We start from the raw sequence: 17,079 nt of genomic DNA, 5'->3' as shown, positions 1-17,079 counted from the left end.
TTCATATTCATTTGGGCTTTTTTCATGCAAATTCATGAGAAAAAATTCCTACTTCTCAAATTTGGCCTTTTAAATAGCTGAGGATATTTATTAGTTGCTAAAAGCAAAGTAAATCATTAAAATCTGAATATTCTGTAGTAAAAATAATTCATTTATGCTGTTTTGTATGTTGGGGTTTAAAAACTCCACTGCGCATCTCATTGTCAACTGCAACAATGTAAAACTGGACTGATGCAGCTCAAAGTAATTTCAGAGAAGTGCTTATCCTCCCATCCTCTTAGCCTATACAATCAGGCTCACTCCGCATCAGAGTCTCACCGCTGTGTACTGTGTAATACGGGCTTTGTTTGCTGGAAAATGTCATTCATATTGCACAACAAAAGCCAAGGTGAATGCTGTCAATGCTGTTGGAAAAATTCCAGGCATTTCATATTTCTGTTCGGTTCAAAAGGAAATGTTCTGCCTGATAAGGTACTGAGCCATGCTGCTTCCTTGCTGTGATAATTACAGCATGCGGAGAGACAACATCTAACAAAAAAGCATGCAAGCAAAGAACAATAGGTGAGGAAATACATAAAAATAAAAGTGATAAAACCCAGAGTCTAGAATCATCTGAATGCCCAACAGCAGAGACCCGGCACAAAAGCAATGAAATTAAGTTGACACCTTGAAATGTTATAGCCCATTTTGTGTGTGTGTGGGTGTGTGTGTGTGTGAAAAGGCAGCTAGGACGCCCTGTTCCTTTCCCCATCATGGTGCTGACTGGTGGCAGTGGAGTGGGGGCAGGATGTACTGGAGGGTCCTCAGAGTAATCAGCAGCAGCAGGCTGAGTGCCTCCTTACTTATTACAGAAAGGTCCAGAAGGGGAGTGAATTACAGCAGCTCTGCAACACCTCAGGATGGCCAGAGTGCTGAAAACTACATGACATCACCGCACCTCAACCTCAACTTTAAACACAAGAGGAAAGTCACGGAGAGAGAGAAACTACAATCAGCTGGAGTAAAGGCAATATGGAAGTAAACAAGAGACACATAACTGATGGCGGCTATTAGCTGATCGGGATGAGATTTAAGACAGGGCAGACCAGCCGGGACCCAGAGCGGTCTCTGCTGACCACACTCTCCATTTAATCTGGGCTGACAAGATGAGTACAGCAGGCGAGGAACCACGTTCCTCCATTGACAGCTGGGAATAAATGGCAACATCCAAGCAACAAGGGGGGGGGGGGGGGGGGGGGGGGCTTTATGTCAAGTCTTATAATGATTCCTTTCCTGCTCTGCTGGACAAACCTTGTGATCCAGCCAGGTAATGTAAAGATCTGACTGAGATACAATAAAAGAAACTGCTGTCAAACAGGAGACAAAGAGTAAAAATGATCAACTCTGACTCTCCTCTAAAAATGATTGTTTGAAATTCCCCCAATTCCCAGTAATACTCTGTAAGGCTCATATTTAAATTGTTGATATAAATAAAAGAGTAAAGGTTTGAGTCAAACCCTGAGAGCATTATGATTGTTCGATTTCACCCCAGCTCGTGCAGCGCTTGCTGAGAAAATTTAATTACGTCTGTTTAAATGAGATTTTCAAAAATAGCTCAAAGCCTAAAGAGTTATAATATATTTTTTATCAGCTTGGTTACTGTGAGTCCTAATGTAGTGCGTGAAGGTTCAAAAGTAAAACACGATAATTAAATTTCAACATATGAAATGTAGTCATTTCCAAACGGCGATATGTAACTTTTATATAGAAAAAATGTTATTTTTACGTTTGTTTCAACTGTCACTGTGTCATGATGACATAATATGGGCCAGTGCTTCTATTGCCTTCTGCAGAAATACACTGCTTGGCTTGATCAGATATAACCAATCAAAGGAGGAAGGTGCTGTCAATCACCCTTGTGTATGATGCTCAATGTGTGGTGGAGAAACAATGTATAGTTACAGGAAAACTGTTTATGTGGCCATGATAAATAGGCTGAGAATTCATGGCAGGCTGCATTGTGGAAAACTAGATGTAGCATAGCAGAGAGCAATGGGGAGGGTGTGGGCAGCATGTACCCTGACTTAGTGCCTGATTGACAGCACTAAGACAGTCCTCCTGATTCTGACTGTCTTTTTCTGACCAAGCTGTGTATTTCTGCATATAGGAGTCAGAGGACTGGGAGAAGGCAGGGGAGCTTGATTTTTTCACAGATCATCCGCCTCATGCTACGCTTACCTGACATAGTACTTACACTTTTAACAAATATGTTTAAAAAAAACTATCATTTTATAAAAGTTACATACCCCAGGGTTAGTGTGTAAGCTCAGAATTACAGAGGAGGGGAAATATTTTATACCAGTGCGTGGAAATTACATGATGACTGCCTTGCTTCAAACAAGTACACGTTTCACAGAATCTGCTTGACCTACAATGACTTTCAGAGCAATGCTCCTATCTGGGAGTGAAATGGTGTTGAGACAAATATTTGAACTTGTGGTTTGGGACAAAACCAGGTGACCTTGACACCAAGCAGATCTTTGTTGGTCCTAAGAGATAACTGCAGGACACAACAAATGCAGCGTGCTTTAGACATACAGGCATATATAGGCAGTAGATTCATCACCCAGACACATCTACAGCTGACCCGCATAGAACAAGCTCCTACACCACTATTTGTTCCAGCTTCCTACCATCCCACTGATAACAAAATGTATTATTTTCAGTTTTACGTACACAGGTTATGGATAGAGGATGCTGTGTTTTTGTTACTGACAGCTGCACCGAAATGTTTCCAAATCCAATTGTCGGCTAACAAGCTTCAGTGCAGCCAATCAACCTCAAACGTCATGTTCTAGACATGTGACGCATCACAGTAGTGGTGGGTGGATCCTGGCACCAGTACACAATTTGATTACCATTCATACTCTGGATGCAGGTTAGTTGATTTAAGATGACAAGAAGATCAATGAGTATGAATTAATGAGGGGTTAATTGAACATTTTTGCATAGTGATATGTTGCTAAGATAAATGCAACATTTTGGGGTTTTTTCACAAATAAGAAACCCAGGGTCTTACATAATTTGTATGCTCCACTCTTTGTTCTCCATGCGTTATTGTTTGCAGAGACTTTTAAAGAAGAAACATCTCCACTTGGATTAAAATGCAAATCAGTGTTCAAAACAATCTATATGAAAACATGTTTATGACTGTCAAAATCTTTAAGAAACATCATCAGTTAACACGGCTGTGTCTCCTGAATCTTAACTTTCCTAATGATGAATTAAATTTACTGTGGTTAGTAAGTAGAAGGTGGTAGTTTGTGTATAAGTGATCTACAGCTTGACAATTTATAATCATGACTTTTATGTGTTAGAGCAATAAGACCCATATTCATGAAAGGTTACATTTGTGTGTATTTGACTGCCCGGCATCGGATTGCATGCACTTACACTGTGTTCTTTCTGTGTGAGGCAGACAGAGTAGGTCTTCCTATTAATAACAGGTTTCAAGGTTATGACAGGGTACTTATATTGTATGCTCTTTACAAACATGACAACCAGCTATTTTCTGTCCTGACAGATGTGAAGTTGCACAATTGAAGCTTTGTGTGTCAACACCCTGTTGACAGGAACTTTTATTGCCAAGATTAACCTGTCTGTTCTTTTATCATCCGTCCTGTTTCCAACAGCCATTTCTTTGCTGCTGGTTCCAAATCTAAAGCATATGGTTTAAACTGTTGTAGACATTTAAACTCATATTTAAACCTTTAAATGGGATGTAAAAGATTCAGAACTATTGAGAAGTGTGGCACTTTAAGATGAAAAATGTTTCTCTCAGATCCATATGTGTAGATTTTTATCAGTTAAAGTAGAGCACAGTGATATCAACTAGGTAGTCATGTTCTAAAAATTAGGAGTTTGATTGGAAAGTCAAGGTATCGCACTAACTTGACACCAGGGTGGAACTGCTCCTACTCAGTCTAGAGGCAGAGAGAAGCTGACTGAACGCAACGTTAACACTTCTTTCATCTGCCTGCTTTGATGTTCTGAATCATGAGCGACTCTACAGGCGCAGCACTTTTAAAGAATATTATGTCAACTTTCCTGACAAACATGTCCCGATTCACAACATGAAACAGACAGAGAGCTTTTTCATCAGAAATCATGACAACTCTCCAAATCCATGCTGTGGATTACACTTATGTGTGAGTGCTACCATTGTGTTAGTGTGCTTAGACTTAAGACCTGTTGCCAGGAAACTGCATGGGCCTAATAAGTCAGTTAATTAATGATAATTCACACCAGCTTGCTGGAAAACCAATGGCTCAGAGGAACATAGCAGATAAATGGTGTTTCTTTCTGCAGCCAAAACTAGACCTGCAGGTCACGTTTCTCCCTGAAACGACTCTACAGGCGCAGCACTTTAGAGTGCTACTTCCTGTCACTACAGTTATGAAAGTAAAAGTCTTATTCTTACAGCATTTAGAAATGTCTCAGCAGACACCAAATGGCAAAGTTAATCATAATTTTGTTGGCAACAATTTCAGAAATGACATGCATGCTTACGGTCGCATTGCAGTTGCTATGTGAAATACAAAAACAACAAAATGGATCTCATCAAATATCTGAATAGTGTTTTCAAACCTGCAGTGAACCGAAGCAATGCAAATCCGTTGATAACATATTTTGACATATTTTTCTGCATTTTCTGCTTTTAAACACTGTTCCACCATATTCATTAACAGGCGTTCCAAAGAGAATAATTACAAATGAATAGGAAAGACGTGTGTGAATAAATAATGTATTACAGCAACAGGAACTGCAATAAAACATCCTAAACTTTAGCAAAAGTGTAAATTTGCAAATAATTACTTATTTGCGAATTAATACATTACCTTCATTACATTGAATAACTCACAGCTAACATTTCATTGTCTCACATACAGGAATGCTTCTTCTCAGTAGAATGATTACACCACCTGAACTAAAGATGAAGTGCAAAACCTTTATTATTCAGAGCTGAACAGAAAGGAATCGAAGTCAGGAACACTTTTCTGCAGCTGTGTTTTGGTGACATGTATAAATTCTCAACATCTCTGCTCTGCCTTGTCAGGGCTCTGAGCTCATCCTTTTCATTTGCCAGTGATCATTCATTCCCAGGGACAAATAATGGAAAGAATAGTCCCTTTGGCCTTGCATCTAGAAAATCTTTTCTTCATCTTCTCAGTATTTCAGACATTACTTCATGCATTTCATTTGTGTTGTGAAGCTAAATCACATATCCTGACAAGAAATGTCATAGTGGCATGGGTGTGAGACAAAGACGACTTTGACAGTACCAACCTACACAAGCAGAAATCCAGAAAGTGCAATGCCAAAAGGATTTCATAAATACGCTATATTGCAAAAAGTATTCACACAGCTGTTGTATTTGATGCTTTCAGATGTAATATGTTCAGCTCTACCAGGAAGACTGTTCACAAGGTTTAGAAGCCACAAGGTCTAATTGCTTCTACATTGTTATGATACCAGCAACAGTTAACTATTGAATATTTAGTCGCGAGGAAATTTCACAACTACACTGTTGTATGTGCTGGATTTTATACTATTCGCTACCACAGAAGTGATTGGAAGACCTGAACTCAATGTTTTGGATGGGTGAGCAAATACATCCTGGCAGCAATTTAATGTTTTTTTTGTTATTTTTTTAAATAGTCAACTGGCATTTCTCACAAGGGTAAAAAATGTAAGCTACCACACCATTTAAAAATCCTTTTAACTGTTTTTTCTACCTGTAGCTTTTTGCACAAATAAGGTTCACCAGTGGGATTGTTTGGAACCAAGTGCTCTTCAACCAGGCTGTTTAATAGCACAACAGAAAGCAAAGCTTCATTAAACTTGCAATAAGATGAATCACAACGGGATTTATTCTCTATCCAACAACCATCAGGAAACAAAGACATAGTTGACTAACAGATCGCCTAGGCAACCAGTCATGAAATGGCTTTCATGCCGCTGAATTTACTCCAAAATGGGTCTTTGCCAATAACATAATAAGTCCCTGTACACCATTTTTTAAAATACACACAGAAGTTCACATACTCGAGAAGATTAGTACAGAATTTGCTGACGGTTGATTTTGGAAACGGAGCAGAGAAAAGCTCCCACAGAAGTAATATCGACAATACTGTCTAAAGCTGCTTGTGCTCAAGCCCAATGTGTAGATTTGAGTATTTAAAGTGCTGCTCTGATAGAAGGTGCACGCAAAGAAACACAGAAAATCAACAATTTCTTCTTTCAAACAACCAGGATGGATTTGGAGTATAAATAAAGGAGAAAATCCTGCTTAAGGCGTTGAGGGAACAGACATAAAATTATCTGAGAACGAATAAGTCTGCACTGTAAAAGATATCTGCTGAAACATCTTCTTAAAGACAGCATAGAAAGAAGTAGGGTGCATGTGAGCATTGTTAAACTGGAAGATAAAGTGCAATTTCGTGTGCATTTCAGCTACTGGCAGCTGCAGAAGCCTTTTGGACCTCTCTGTAACACTGGCATCAAATACTGAACAAAACCTGGCAACGCAGCAGGACTCTGAGCCAACAGGTAAAGCTGCAGCTGAGCAAGCCCTGTGCAGCCTCCAGCTTTTAGCACTGTCCATTGTTGCAGTCCTTCCTCGCCTATTCCTCACCCAAATCACAAAGACATAAGGAGCCACAGTAATTAGTGAGGCGTTTCTAAACGTTTTGAGGTATTAGCTGGCTGATAGAAAGAGGAAGATATTTGTAGGATTATTGAGTGTGATATAATGCTCTCCAAGAAAAGACGCTGAACATCAAAGGTGTGGGGAAAATGTTTTTTTATCCTCAATGTAAAAAATTGGGATCTAGGAGGCAGATCCGTTGATATGCAAAACATACGGACAGAAACTGTGTGTTCATGTTTCTAAATGCGCAAGTGTGAGTGAGTGTTTGATGGAGGAGGAAGAGAACGGCCACGCTGGGCTCAGCAGTCACTGCTCTGTGTAGGAAGTAAAGATTACGCTTTCGCTCGCTGCGACTGTGATGAAATCCCACAATGCCAGTCCTCACACTGAGATCCTTAATGACGTCCCACGGTGACTGCAAACACACACGCACACAAACATGCTTATGCATAAGTTACGCATTTGTTGCCACCATTCTTACCAGCGCAGTTCATCATCATAGCACGAGGTGCAGCTCTAAACTGTCTCATGAACCGCATTCACTCAGTCAACCCGCCAAGATTTGTCATTGTGCTGCTTCACATGGAGGTCCAACCCAGATAAAAACCGTAACTAGATTTGACAATGGTAACGGATAATCCAGGTATCCAGGTAAATTGCCTTCTTTTCTGCAGCCCATTTGCTCACATTGTGAAATGAAATAAGGCAATAGGTCCCCTAAAATTAGAAACAGGATATCTCCAGAGATTACTAGTACAACACAACATGAGCCTTTTATATTTGTATGGACTGGTTTTATTCTGGTAAAATATCTACACAGAGAAGCAGAGAGTTTCTAATTTCAGCTGATTGGGATGTTTTGTTTTTTACTTTTGCACTAAAGAATTATTCACACCAAACCGCTGATATTTAGGAAATTATTAGACTCTCAGTAGTTTGCAGTTTTGATGTGTAATTTGGGGGAGATTTTTCTCCCCCAGTCACCAGATGGGGAGCTGGACACAACAACATTAACTGGATGCTGCCACCACCGTGGCCTGTGATTGTTGCTGCTAATGAGATATTAGATTTTTTTTTTTTAGCACTTGACTGTGCAGCTCTGTTCAACAGCACTGTTTTATTTTTCTCAAACATATATACTGCACCACTCTGAAAGAGTCTCCTGATGGCTGAACGACTCATAAAATATTTCATTTTCTGAACTGGTTTACAATTTGTTAATGGGAGTTGCATGCATCTGACTCAGAATGAAAAAATGTTAGGCACATTGTAATTTATTTGTTCATTATATAGCTGTTTTATGAAAATAATTCCTTCTTTTTCATTGAGTGAAGCTTTTTTTTAGCCACCTTGTTCAATCTGATCCAACAGGAAATGAGGAAATGTGCATCTCTCAGGTCACGTGTGGAATCTTTCCCATTCTTTAAAGTCGACTTTGTATATCCTGTTCATCTCCAGCTTTCTAGGTCTAACTCTTTCAGCTCTCAAATTTCTCCTCCATGTTTCCGCTTTCCTTGTTTTCTGTCGGCTGCAAGGACCAAAAAAAAAAAAAAACAATTCAGAAAAGCGGTTTATGGTCAAAAGAAGCACATATCTGTTGATCAAAACCAAAGTAGATGGTTGCAATAATGTCAGGATTCAGTGAAATGTTCGATTAGGCTTGGTCTAACACTTTTTTTGCCGTGTAACTGCATACTTTTATCTTTAGATGGCAATTCTGGATAACATTTTGTTATTTAAGTGACTTAAAAATAAAAAAAACTTGGTATTTCAGGTCCCATTATTGCAGAACCCCTGAATGTCAGAATGCATCTGATTTCAGTGCCTAAAGATAACACAGAGTAAGACGAAGTGCAACAAGCTGACAGATCTTAAACACCCTCTGCACAGGACTTCAGCCAATCACATCCAAGCACTGAAGGAGAATGTTCACTGACCTTTGAACCCTGACCCCTGTGATTACACACTGTTCCCCTGTAACTATACCCACCCACACATGCACTAAGACAAAGAGGCATTGCTTTCCTTCATTCTAAAACACACACACATATACACAGATGGCCCTTGTGGCACAGACCTCCCCTCACCCCTGTACTCATGCCCTACTGCCTCTATAATTAATGGACCCGTCCTGCTCCATGCAGCTCTCTGGCAGAAAATAAAGGATATGCTGGTCAAAAATATTTACAGGACCCAAAATCAGAAATATGAGAAATACAGCAGGATTAATGTATCCTTTCCTCTCATTACCTGTGTGTCTAATAATCTATCTGCAATTGCTATCTCTAATCATTCTGAATGCAAACTCCTTTTTCTTGAGAATAAGCATGCCAGCCCAGTTAATACTTAAATATTGTTACTTCCGGTATAATTCCCATTGAACGATCTACTGGATCCCTATGAGAACTTGAGTCAGAATGTGGAAGCTTTGCGTTTGGTTTTGTTAGTACTCACAGAGAAACCTGCCCAGAAGGGACACGAGTGCCGCACTCTGGGTGATGTAGTGAGCGCCAGAGCCGCGAAGCTGACAGCCAGGATGAGACTCCCCAGGACCATCTGAGAGACTCCCAGGGCCAGCATGATCCTCGTCCGTGTGCGGTATTCCCTCAGCCGGGACAGGCTGCGGGACAACGACGCCGGGCTAAGAGATCCCGGGCCGCTGATGCCGCTGCTGGCGCCTCGGGGCAGCGCGTTCACCGGCATTGTTTCCAAAAAAAAAAAAAAAAAAGCGAGAGAGGGGGGTCCTAAAACCGGGTAAGACGCACCGTAGGCGAGGTGAATAAAGGCAATAGCATCCAATAAGCGTGGAAGCGTCGTGTGGCAGACTGGCCTGAGCTGGTGGACGGCGTGGTCAGAGCTTACTGTGGATGTTCTCCATCACTTAAAGATGCTCGGTGTCGCTCCAATTAGAGATGCGCAGCGGCTGACAGGGGGGGAAAGGTGGACTGGATGAGGCACCAGAGGTTCAGCATCACACAGGCAGGAACTATGGATATTTATTTAAGTCGATCATTTAAAAAAAAAAAAAAAAAAAGCAACCGAAGCCTTCTGTGACTGCTCTGGCAAAGAACCCATTCCATAAAAGTCAAAAAAGAAAATCCGAAAACGCATTATGCTGCTATCACCCAGCCATGCACCATTGTCATGCTCTCTTTAACTTACGAGCGAGGGGAGAAGACGCGTGATAAATTCATAACATAAACTCAGAGTCCTCGGCCGTTCATTAAAAAAAACAAACAAAAAAGACAGACAGCCGTCTGAAAACAGGCTGCTTTTGTTTTTCAGTAGGTGCAGGTCTGAAGGAGCCGCGGTGTTCACAGACGACAGCGAAGTCAGCAGCAGCAGCCAGGACAGAAGGTGATCACTGCGCGTTGGATACGAGCCACTGTGCGCGTCTGCATGGCGGCGAGCTGTTCTGCGCTGCGCGGACTGTTTTACTACGACAGGGAAGGAGGGGACAGACAGCATCCAGAGGGGAAGGAACAAAAAAAACACTGACTGGTGGTACCGGAGGGGATGTGGTGGAGGGTGAAGGGATAGAAATATTAAGAAACTGAGATAACAAAAATTCTAATTATTTTATATACAGGTCCTTTAGATTAACCCCAATCAGTTCAAACCATGAAGCAAATTTAAGCTTTTCACCCAAAGCTGTTCTGCATCAAACCTATACAGTCAATTACATTAAATACAGCCCCTTTCAGGGAATACTTGCTCAGTTGGAAGTATGGGGGGATAAAGTTGGCGCTCCATGCCATCAAGACACTGGAAAGCTTTGTCAAACATACAGAATAAAAAGAGTGGGAACAATCAGCTGTTTCATGCCAAGACAGGAGATAACAAATGAACTATTTGCTCCAAGAGAGTTGATGGAGATCAACAGAAGAAGTCAAAAAGAGCTAGCTAAAAATATAGATAGAATGTCTAGAGGACGTGTGGTAAATGATAAAATGTTGTGAGGATCGTGCAGGACATGCATTGTGCGTGCTGTGGTGCCGTCTGAGTAAAACAAGTTTGAAGTAATGGCTGGACCACAGCCTTACAGCATCATCCGCTGACCAGTCACTGTCAATTGCTTGATGGAAAAGTATAAGGGTATATTTTCTGGAATGTATGCTGTGTGTGCTAGCTATACTGCAGACAAAAAGTGTGTGAGTTTGAATGAAAGGGGTTGTGAAATATCTGTAAAAACGCTGTCTGGATACCTGCCAGGTTTCTCACTGCAACACATCTGTTTCTCTCCCTACCTGAGAAGACTCTGCATCATCGTCCTGCTGCAGGACTCTGGGCTAATATTTCTTCTCTGACTCTGTTGTGACAATTAAGATTTCTTTTAATTGAGTGGAAAGCAATAGTGAGAGCAACTTCTGATATAAAAGTGGATTGAGTTTATTCTTATTATTTAATAACCAACAGAAGATTTAACATAAGCAGAGATTAGTAGCACTACTTCACATTTACTCAAGTAAAAAGTGGGTTTCAGAGAATGTATTCAAGTGTGGAAAAAAAAAAGAAATTATCAAAAAACTACTCGAGTACAGAATAACTGATAATAAAATCTGATTTTATATTGTAAATGAGAAAATAAATTTACGTGCAATTTCTGACTAAAATAATACTTAAAATACTACAAATAAATTTGAAATAACACATTCAGGGAGAAGAAACACCTTTTCAAATCACGTTTGGTCCATTTTAAACTTTACATAACATTAATACTTACAGTGCAATATGTGCTAATAGAACAGGGCAAATGAATTTTCAGTGGCAATATTTACTGCAGTGGTTTCAAACTGCATTCCTTTAGAGCTCGGCTAATGAGTTCATATTGGAGCCAGGTGTGCAGAAGTGAAGAGACATCATAAAGTTGTAGGACTCTGGACCTTGAGGAACGCAGTTCGAGACCCCTGGTTTAATTGACCTCTAAATGGCACAACAGGATCAGCAGATGGAAAATGACATGAGAACAACAAAGCCTGTGTACTAACAAGAAGTCTCACTTTAACATAAACTGCAAGAGTGTGTCATATTTTTGGTTAAAAAAAGAAAAAAACATTTTTGTTCTTTCTTTAAGTTACTTCCAGATTATCCAGAAATCTTGCTCTAGTTAGAGTAGGAATAGTTAACATTACTCATATATACTATATACAGTGTATACAGGTATATATATTCAAAAAGGTAACTCAAGTGAATGTAAGAGTAAAGGTTACTACCCATCTCTGAATAAAGGTAAAAAAAACATTAGTATTCTTGTTAGCCTAATGTGATATAGGCTACTGGTATCAATTAACTAGTCATCATCAATTAGCTAATCCGCATTCAATTTACTCAATTTGTCTGGGAAAAAAATGTGCAAAGTTTGTCGCTGTTTCCTGGCTCAGGTTTAGCCTGGTAAAAATCAGCCCCTTGTTTGGGGGCTGAACGACTGTGGACTATGTTGAGGTTTGAAATTTTACCCAATTGCTAACGTTTTCCCCTGATATTGTGCAGCAGTTACACACTAAGAAACTTACCTAAAATTGCCAGCACTGTAACAGCCACCCTCCTACTGCAAAGAGAGAAGTGCCGAAATGAACGAGGCATTTGGAAGGGAGACCAACACGAGGCCTGAACAGCTTCATTCACTTCCTCCGCTGCCATTGCTAAACCACTAAAACGCCGTTCACGACTTCTCATTCTGTTCGCTGATTGGCTCCGTAAAAAGTCACTCGGAGACAATCAAAGTCAATGGAAGAAGCCCAGACTGTGCTGAAAGCGCGATTATTATTATTATTTTTCGAACGGACGAAGAAGCAGACGAAGGCAATGTCCAGGCTAGCTCAGGTTTACTGCCATGATTCTGACACCCACCCGCGTACTGCACCATCGATGACCCGCAGGTGTGAAATCTACTGTAAGTTGGCGTATGTTGTAAGGCTCGGGAAAAAAAAACGCGTCCTGGCATGCTCAGATTAAATAGCTATTAGGGACAGAAGGCATAACGAAATATTTTTAATTAGATATACATTTTTTGTTGTTTTAGTGCAATCTATTACTCAGGTAAATGGAGTTTGGGGTTTTCATAGTCACTTTTAAATTGAATTACTGAAATAAAATAACTTTGAGATGTCCTAATTCAACTTGAGATGCACCAGTAGATCATGTATTCTTTGATCATTAACAGATTATTGTTAGATTATGAATCACAGCTCTTGCCCATTTCTAATAAGAAATTAGTGGTAGTTTTCTCAGTATGTTATAGATCATAGAACTTTGTCTGTAAAATGATCTAAATTTGTATATCTTTAATCTTCCAATATCTTGTAATCTAACCCATTGCTGAAACACCTCATTATCCATAACCTTGTGCATCAATTTATTTATAGGTTTCCTACACCATCTAGCCATAAACTGAGGTAGTGCAGAACTGAGAATAGTAAAAATAAATGGCTGAGCTTAATTAACCTGTTCATATATGTTGCAAAAGTGAGCTTTAAGGTGAAGACTTTATTTTACAATAACAGATGAGACATTTAGCTTAAGACCTGTTCTTTAATTTGCATTGTATTGGTTCTATTAAAAGCATGGAATCCCAATAAACCAAATGAAATAACGGGAATAAATTTGCATTGCAGTAATACCAAAATAGAACAAGGTCACATGTCTTTAAAAAATGTCAATGTAGGGATATAAAAACACCTTCCATGGACTTTATTTTAAAAATGATTTTATTTATTAATACAGTGATAAAAGTGTCAAAGAGGAGAAGAAAAAAAAAGTCAGCCACACGTGAAGAGCTAATATTTAGTTAAAGCTGTGTTATACTAAAAATAAAACTGTATTGGTGTGCCGTACATATTATATTGTCTATTAGTACAAAAATACATTTAAGGGCACACAATATAGCATCCAGTATCACAAATCAGTGAGGGGGACACACCATCAGAGCACATTTTAATGTCTTTTAGTTCAAGTACTTATGAGATCCTCCAATCAGTAAAAAGTACTTTTTCTGTGTCCACAACATTGTGTCAATATATTGGTAGAAAAAGGTTCAATGTATTATTGTTGGTTACAGTTCAAAGGCTTAAGGGTATATCCAGAATAAAAAGAAAACTTGTTCACTTTCTTCTGCTTTTTAATATGTTTTCTCTAAGTTTTATACAAAAAAAAGAAAGACATACAAAAAGTTCATTTACAAAGAAAAGAAACAAGGCAATACGCTAGCTTTATTTACAGCCACTTCTTATCTGTCCTTTTCAGTAATGCATAGCAGATAAAAGAAGAGCTTACCTTTGTTATCTTTTGCCAACTGTTATTGTGTGCTAAACCCAAGTTTATTTATACAGTGGGTTCACAAAAGAATGGCAAAAACAACTGACATTATACCATAATTTATCATAAGTTATGTTTTCTCTTTATGAAAAGTGAATAATCTGCAGATAAGGCATCACTGCTTATTTGTGTGTATGAGTGCAAGAGTAACCAGGAAGGAAGAGGAAAGAAATGTCAGGTAGGAACTGAGGACAGTTACAAAACCTGAGTAAAGGACATGCATAGATCTCCCTCAGGCTGGAGGGAGAAGACCAAGTGCTCAGGGAGGTGGGGGCAAAAGGCAGGAAGCTACAGGATATAACAGGAAAAGGAAGAACAAAGGAAGGAGTGAAGGTGTCTTTAAGTGTGCTGCTTCGGTTTATCATCGTTTCCTTCAATGGATTCCTACAAACGTCCCTACATATCTCAAACTTTCAATAAAGTTACCTCAACCTGTCTAAGTCTTCATATTCTGTCCCCTGAACTGAAATCTAAATTTGGAAATAAACTCCAAAATTTCCAACAACTCCTTTGGATACTTCTACACATACTGTATGCATATATAGCATAGATATACTGACAATGTTCTGAAGCATGTATGCTGCTTTGAAAGCCATCCATCCAGATACATGAATAAACTCCACTTTATATTTAGTGTTGGTATTTTAAGAGATGCATCAGAGGGTTTTACTTCACATCCAAACTTCAAACTGAGGACAGATTTTCAGTCTTGCCTTCATCTGGGTGCAGTAAACAGAACTGACCGGCTCTCCTTCATACTCCGCTGTGTGCTGTGTTTGTACGCTCGGACTGCAGCGGTAGTGCGTGTGCAGTGTGTGTGTCTTCTAATTCGAGTCCGTTGCCTTCACTCTTCCCACATTCAGCATTCCATTCGTCCCTTCTTAAAAGTGGTCAATGAGCACAGAAACGCAGTTGGCTCCCACTAGGTAGTTGGGGTCTCCGGGGAGAGACTTGTTCTGCCAGCTTTTAGGGTCACCTGCAGAGAAAATAAATGGGATGCGTCGGTGAGTGGTAATAACTGCTGTTTGCATTAATCTCCGGCTCCTGTGCATAGTCAGAAACATTTACATAAAAAACAAATTGGTGTAAATTACTTTATAAACAACACTGAATTCAAAATGTGATCATATCCGTTGCAAGTCACATAACTGTGGACATTTGTGGCCTAACTGTGGACATTTGTGGCCTACTTCCAAGTGTAGTGCCACCAGAGGCCAGTAAAAGCTGTTCAGGATTTTTTTATTGAAGGTCTCCGACCTCTTGTTGACTGTGAATTAAAATCTAGTCACTGTGAAGACTATAAACATGGAGATCTGTGCTAAAAGGAAGGTTCCAATCAATGATGAAGGGATGCAGAACCAGGCCAGTGCAGAAAAGCCTCAGTATGTGACACGATGCCATGAAGCTTACCTGGAGCTTAAATCAACTTGATCTTATTACTCTGAATATATTTATATGCCCTTTGCGGGACATAAGATATGTGAAGATATGTGAACTTAGGTTCTGCTTTTACACAAATGGGTCGGTTCTGATTCAACTTGACATGTTAGAAAAATGAAGACTAAAGTACATTTTTAAACAAGTACACAGGCAACCAGTCCATGGGTTAAGTACACTTTCCTCTAAATACTTGGGCTGGAGCTCTTCCACTAGCTGTCACGTCACTTGAATCTAAAGACTTACCTAAATTTGAGCAGTATATTTACATTAAAAGTCCAATAGCGCTTTAAGACTGCCTTTATCTGTTCTGAACACATGTACGATGGATCAGACAGATCAGAGCCGCCTGCTCAGCAAGTTGCCTCCAGCTTTGTTAGATTTTTTTTTTTGATTCAACCCCATAACGCTCAGGCCCACTGCCCAAGAACAGACATTTCTAGTCAATCTTTAATTTAATTTCTCATTCTTAACACCTTGAATATCACTCTCATAACTAACTGTGAGAGGGTAGTATGCTAAAAAAAAAAAAAGCATTATAAGTTTATACCGTAAATGTGCCAGGTGAAAATGTAGGTTCCATTAACATAAAAACATCTGACTGTTAAAAAAAAAAAAAGCTTCATAATTACCGAAGCTCTATGACTCAATTTAATATTGTGATGTTTAATTAAAGCAGCATAAAACAGAAATATGTTTTCGTATCTCATGCTACATGAGCTCCCTCTTGTGGTAGTTTTTACATAACCAAATTAGACATTGGAATTGGAGCTAAAAATGTCCTCATGATTCAGAATTGTCAAAGAGATGTAGATGCTGCCAACTTGCACATTGTTGTTTTCGCATCCTTTTTGGGTCAGAAATTCATGCGTTGCCATGGGATGCAGAGGGACCTCCTGGACTATTGTGGGCTAGTACAGCTGACTTTACTGTTTAACAGGAACTGTGAAATTTTTTTATTTTTTTTTATATATATATATATATATATATATGGTAGTAGGATAGCTAAACATCTTTTGAAGAGGTACATAGTTTAGAAAGGCACAGAACTACTAACCTAGAACAATGTGAAAGAGAAACAAACATGTTAAACATCACATAGTGGGATAATGATGAGCATGAGATACAAACAGCATATAGAAATAACTTCTATGAACTTTACACAAATACTTCAGACGTCAAGGTGCTTGTAAGGTGCACTCACAGACCTTAAAATGAGACACTGCATAGTGTGTTTGGTCAACTTACTGTGACTCTCAAACCCAAACTGCCCATTAATGAGGCACTTATGGAGCTAAACTGTATCAGACTGGTTCAGACTTAAGTATGAAATAACCACAGTGAGACCACTGTGGGCAGGAGAAGTAGAGATGAAAGGAGGCTGCCAGACTTGAGAGTAAAAGGAGAAAGCAAAGAAGCAAAGTGAGAAGAAAAACCTCAGAAGGGGATAGAAGTAGTCCCGAGAGTGGTCTTGCTTTACAATAAGGGGATTACAATGCAGCTTCAATGATACTCCCCCAATTCTGCAGGACGACAAAGTGAGCTGACATTTCTATCAGAGCCCTATGTCTCATCTCTAAAATGAGGCTAATTAACAGCTAATCCTGACCACTGCCCAAGTCACTGCTGGTTTTGAAGAT

The 17,079-nt window shown here is 39.5% G+C and overlaps 2 protein-coding genes across 12 annotated transcripts in view; both read right to left on the bottom strand.

Moving 5' to 3' along the window:
* fam189a1 (family with sequence similarity 189 member A1) overlaps positions 1–10,110 on the bottom strand; it is a 91,614-nt gene extending 81,504 nt beyond the window's left edge. Inside the window, exons 1-2 of one of the 2 annotated variants that reach the window (XM_028015619.1) lie at positions 9,143–9,249; positions 8,038–8,216 (exon numbers count right to left, since the gene is read on the bottom strand). Coding sequence is in view for 1 of the 2 variants with exons in the window: in XM_028015618.1 (XP_027871419.1) it covers positions 9,143–9,391 (249 nt within the window). In the remaining variant the exon portion in view is untranslated. Of the gene's footprint in view, positions 1–8,037; positions 8,217–9,142 lie in introns of both variants that reach the window. The other variant, XM_028015618.1, reaches the window with a different exon arrangement.
* A 3,267-nt stretch (positions 10,111–13,377) lies between these two features.
* tjp1a (tight junction protein 1a) overlaps positions 13,378–17,079 on the bottom strand; it is a 99,964-nt gene continuing 96,262 nt past the window's right edge. For all 10 annotated transcript variants that reach the window (XM_028013806.1, XM_028013800.1, XM_028013807.1 and 7 more), the window contains one exon: positions 13,378–14,978. In XM_028013806.1, coding sequence (XP_027869607.1) covers positions 14,884–14,978 — 95 coding nt within the window. In that variant the 3' untranslated portion in view covers positions 13,378–14,883. The remainder of the gene's footprint in view (positions 14,979–17,079) is intronic.

This window comes from Xiphophorus couchianus, chromosome 4, assembly GCF_001444195.1.
Source record: "Xiphophorus couchianus chromosome 4, X_couchianus-1.0, whole genome shotgun sequence".
In the NCBI taxonomy this organism is placed as follows: Eukaryota; Metazoa; Chordata; class Actinopteri; order Cyprinodontiformes; family Poeciliidae; genus Xiphophorus; species Xiphophorus couchianus.
This window is presented reverse-complemented; position numbering and strand designations above follow the sequence as displayed.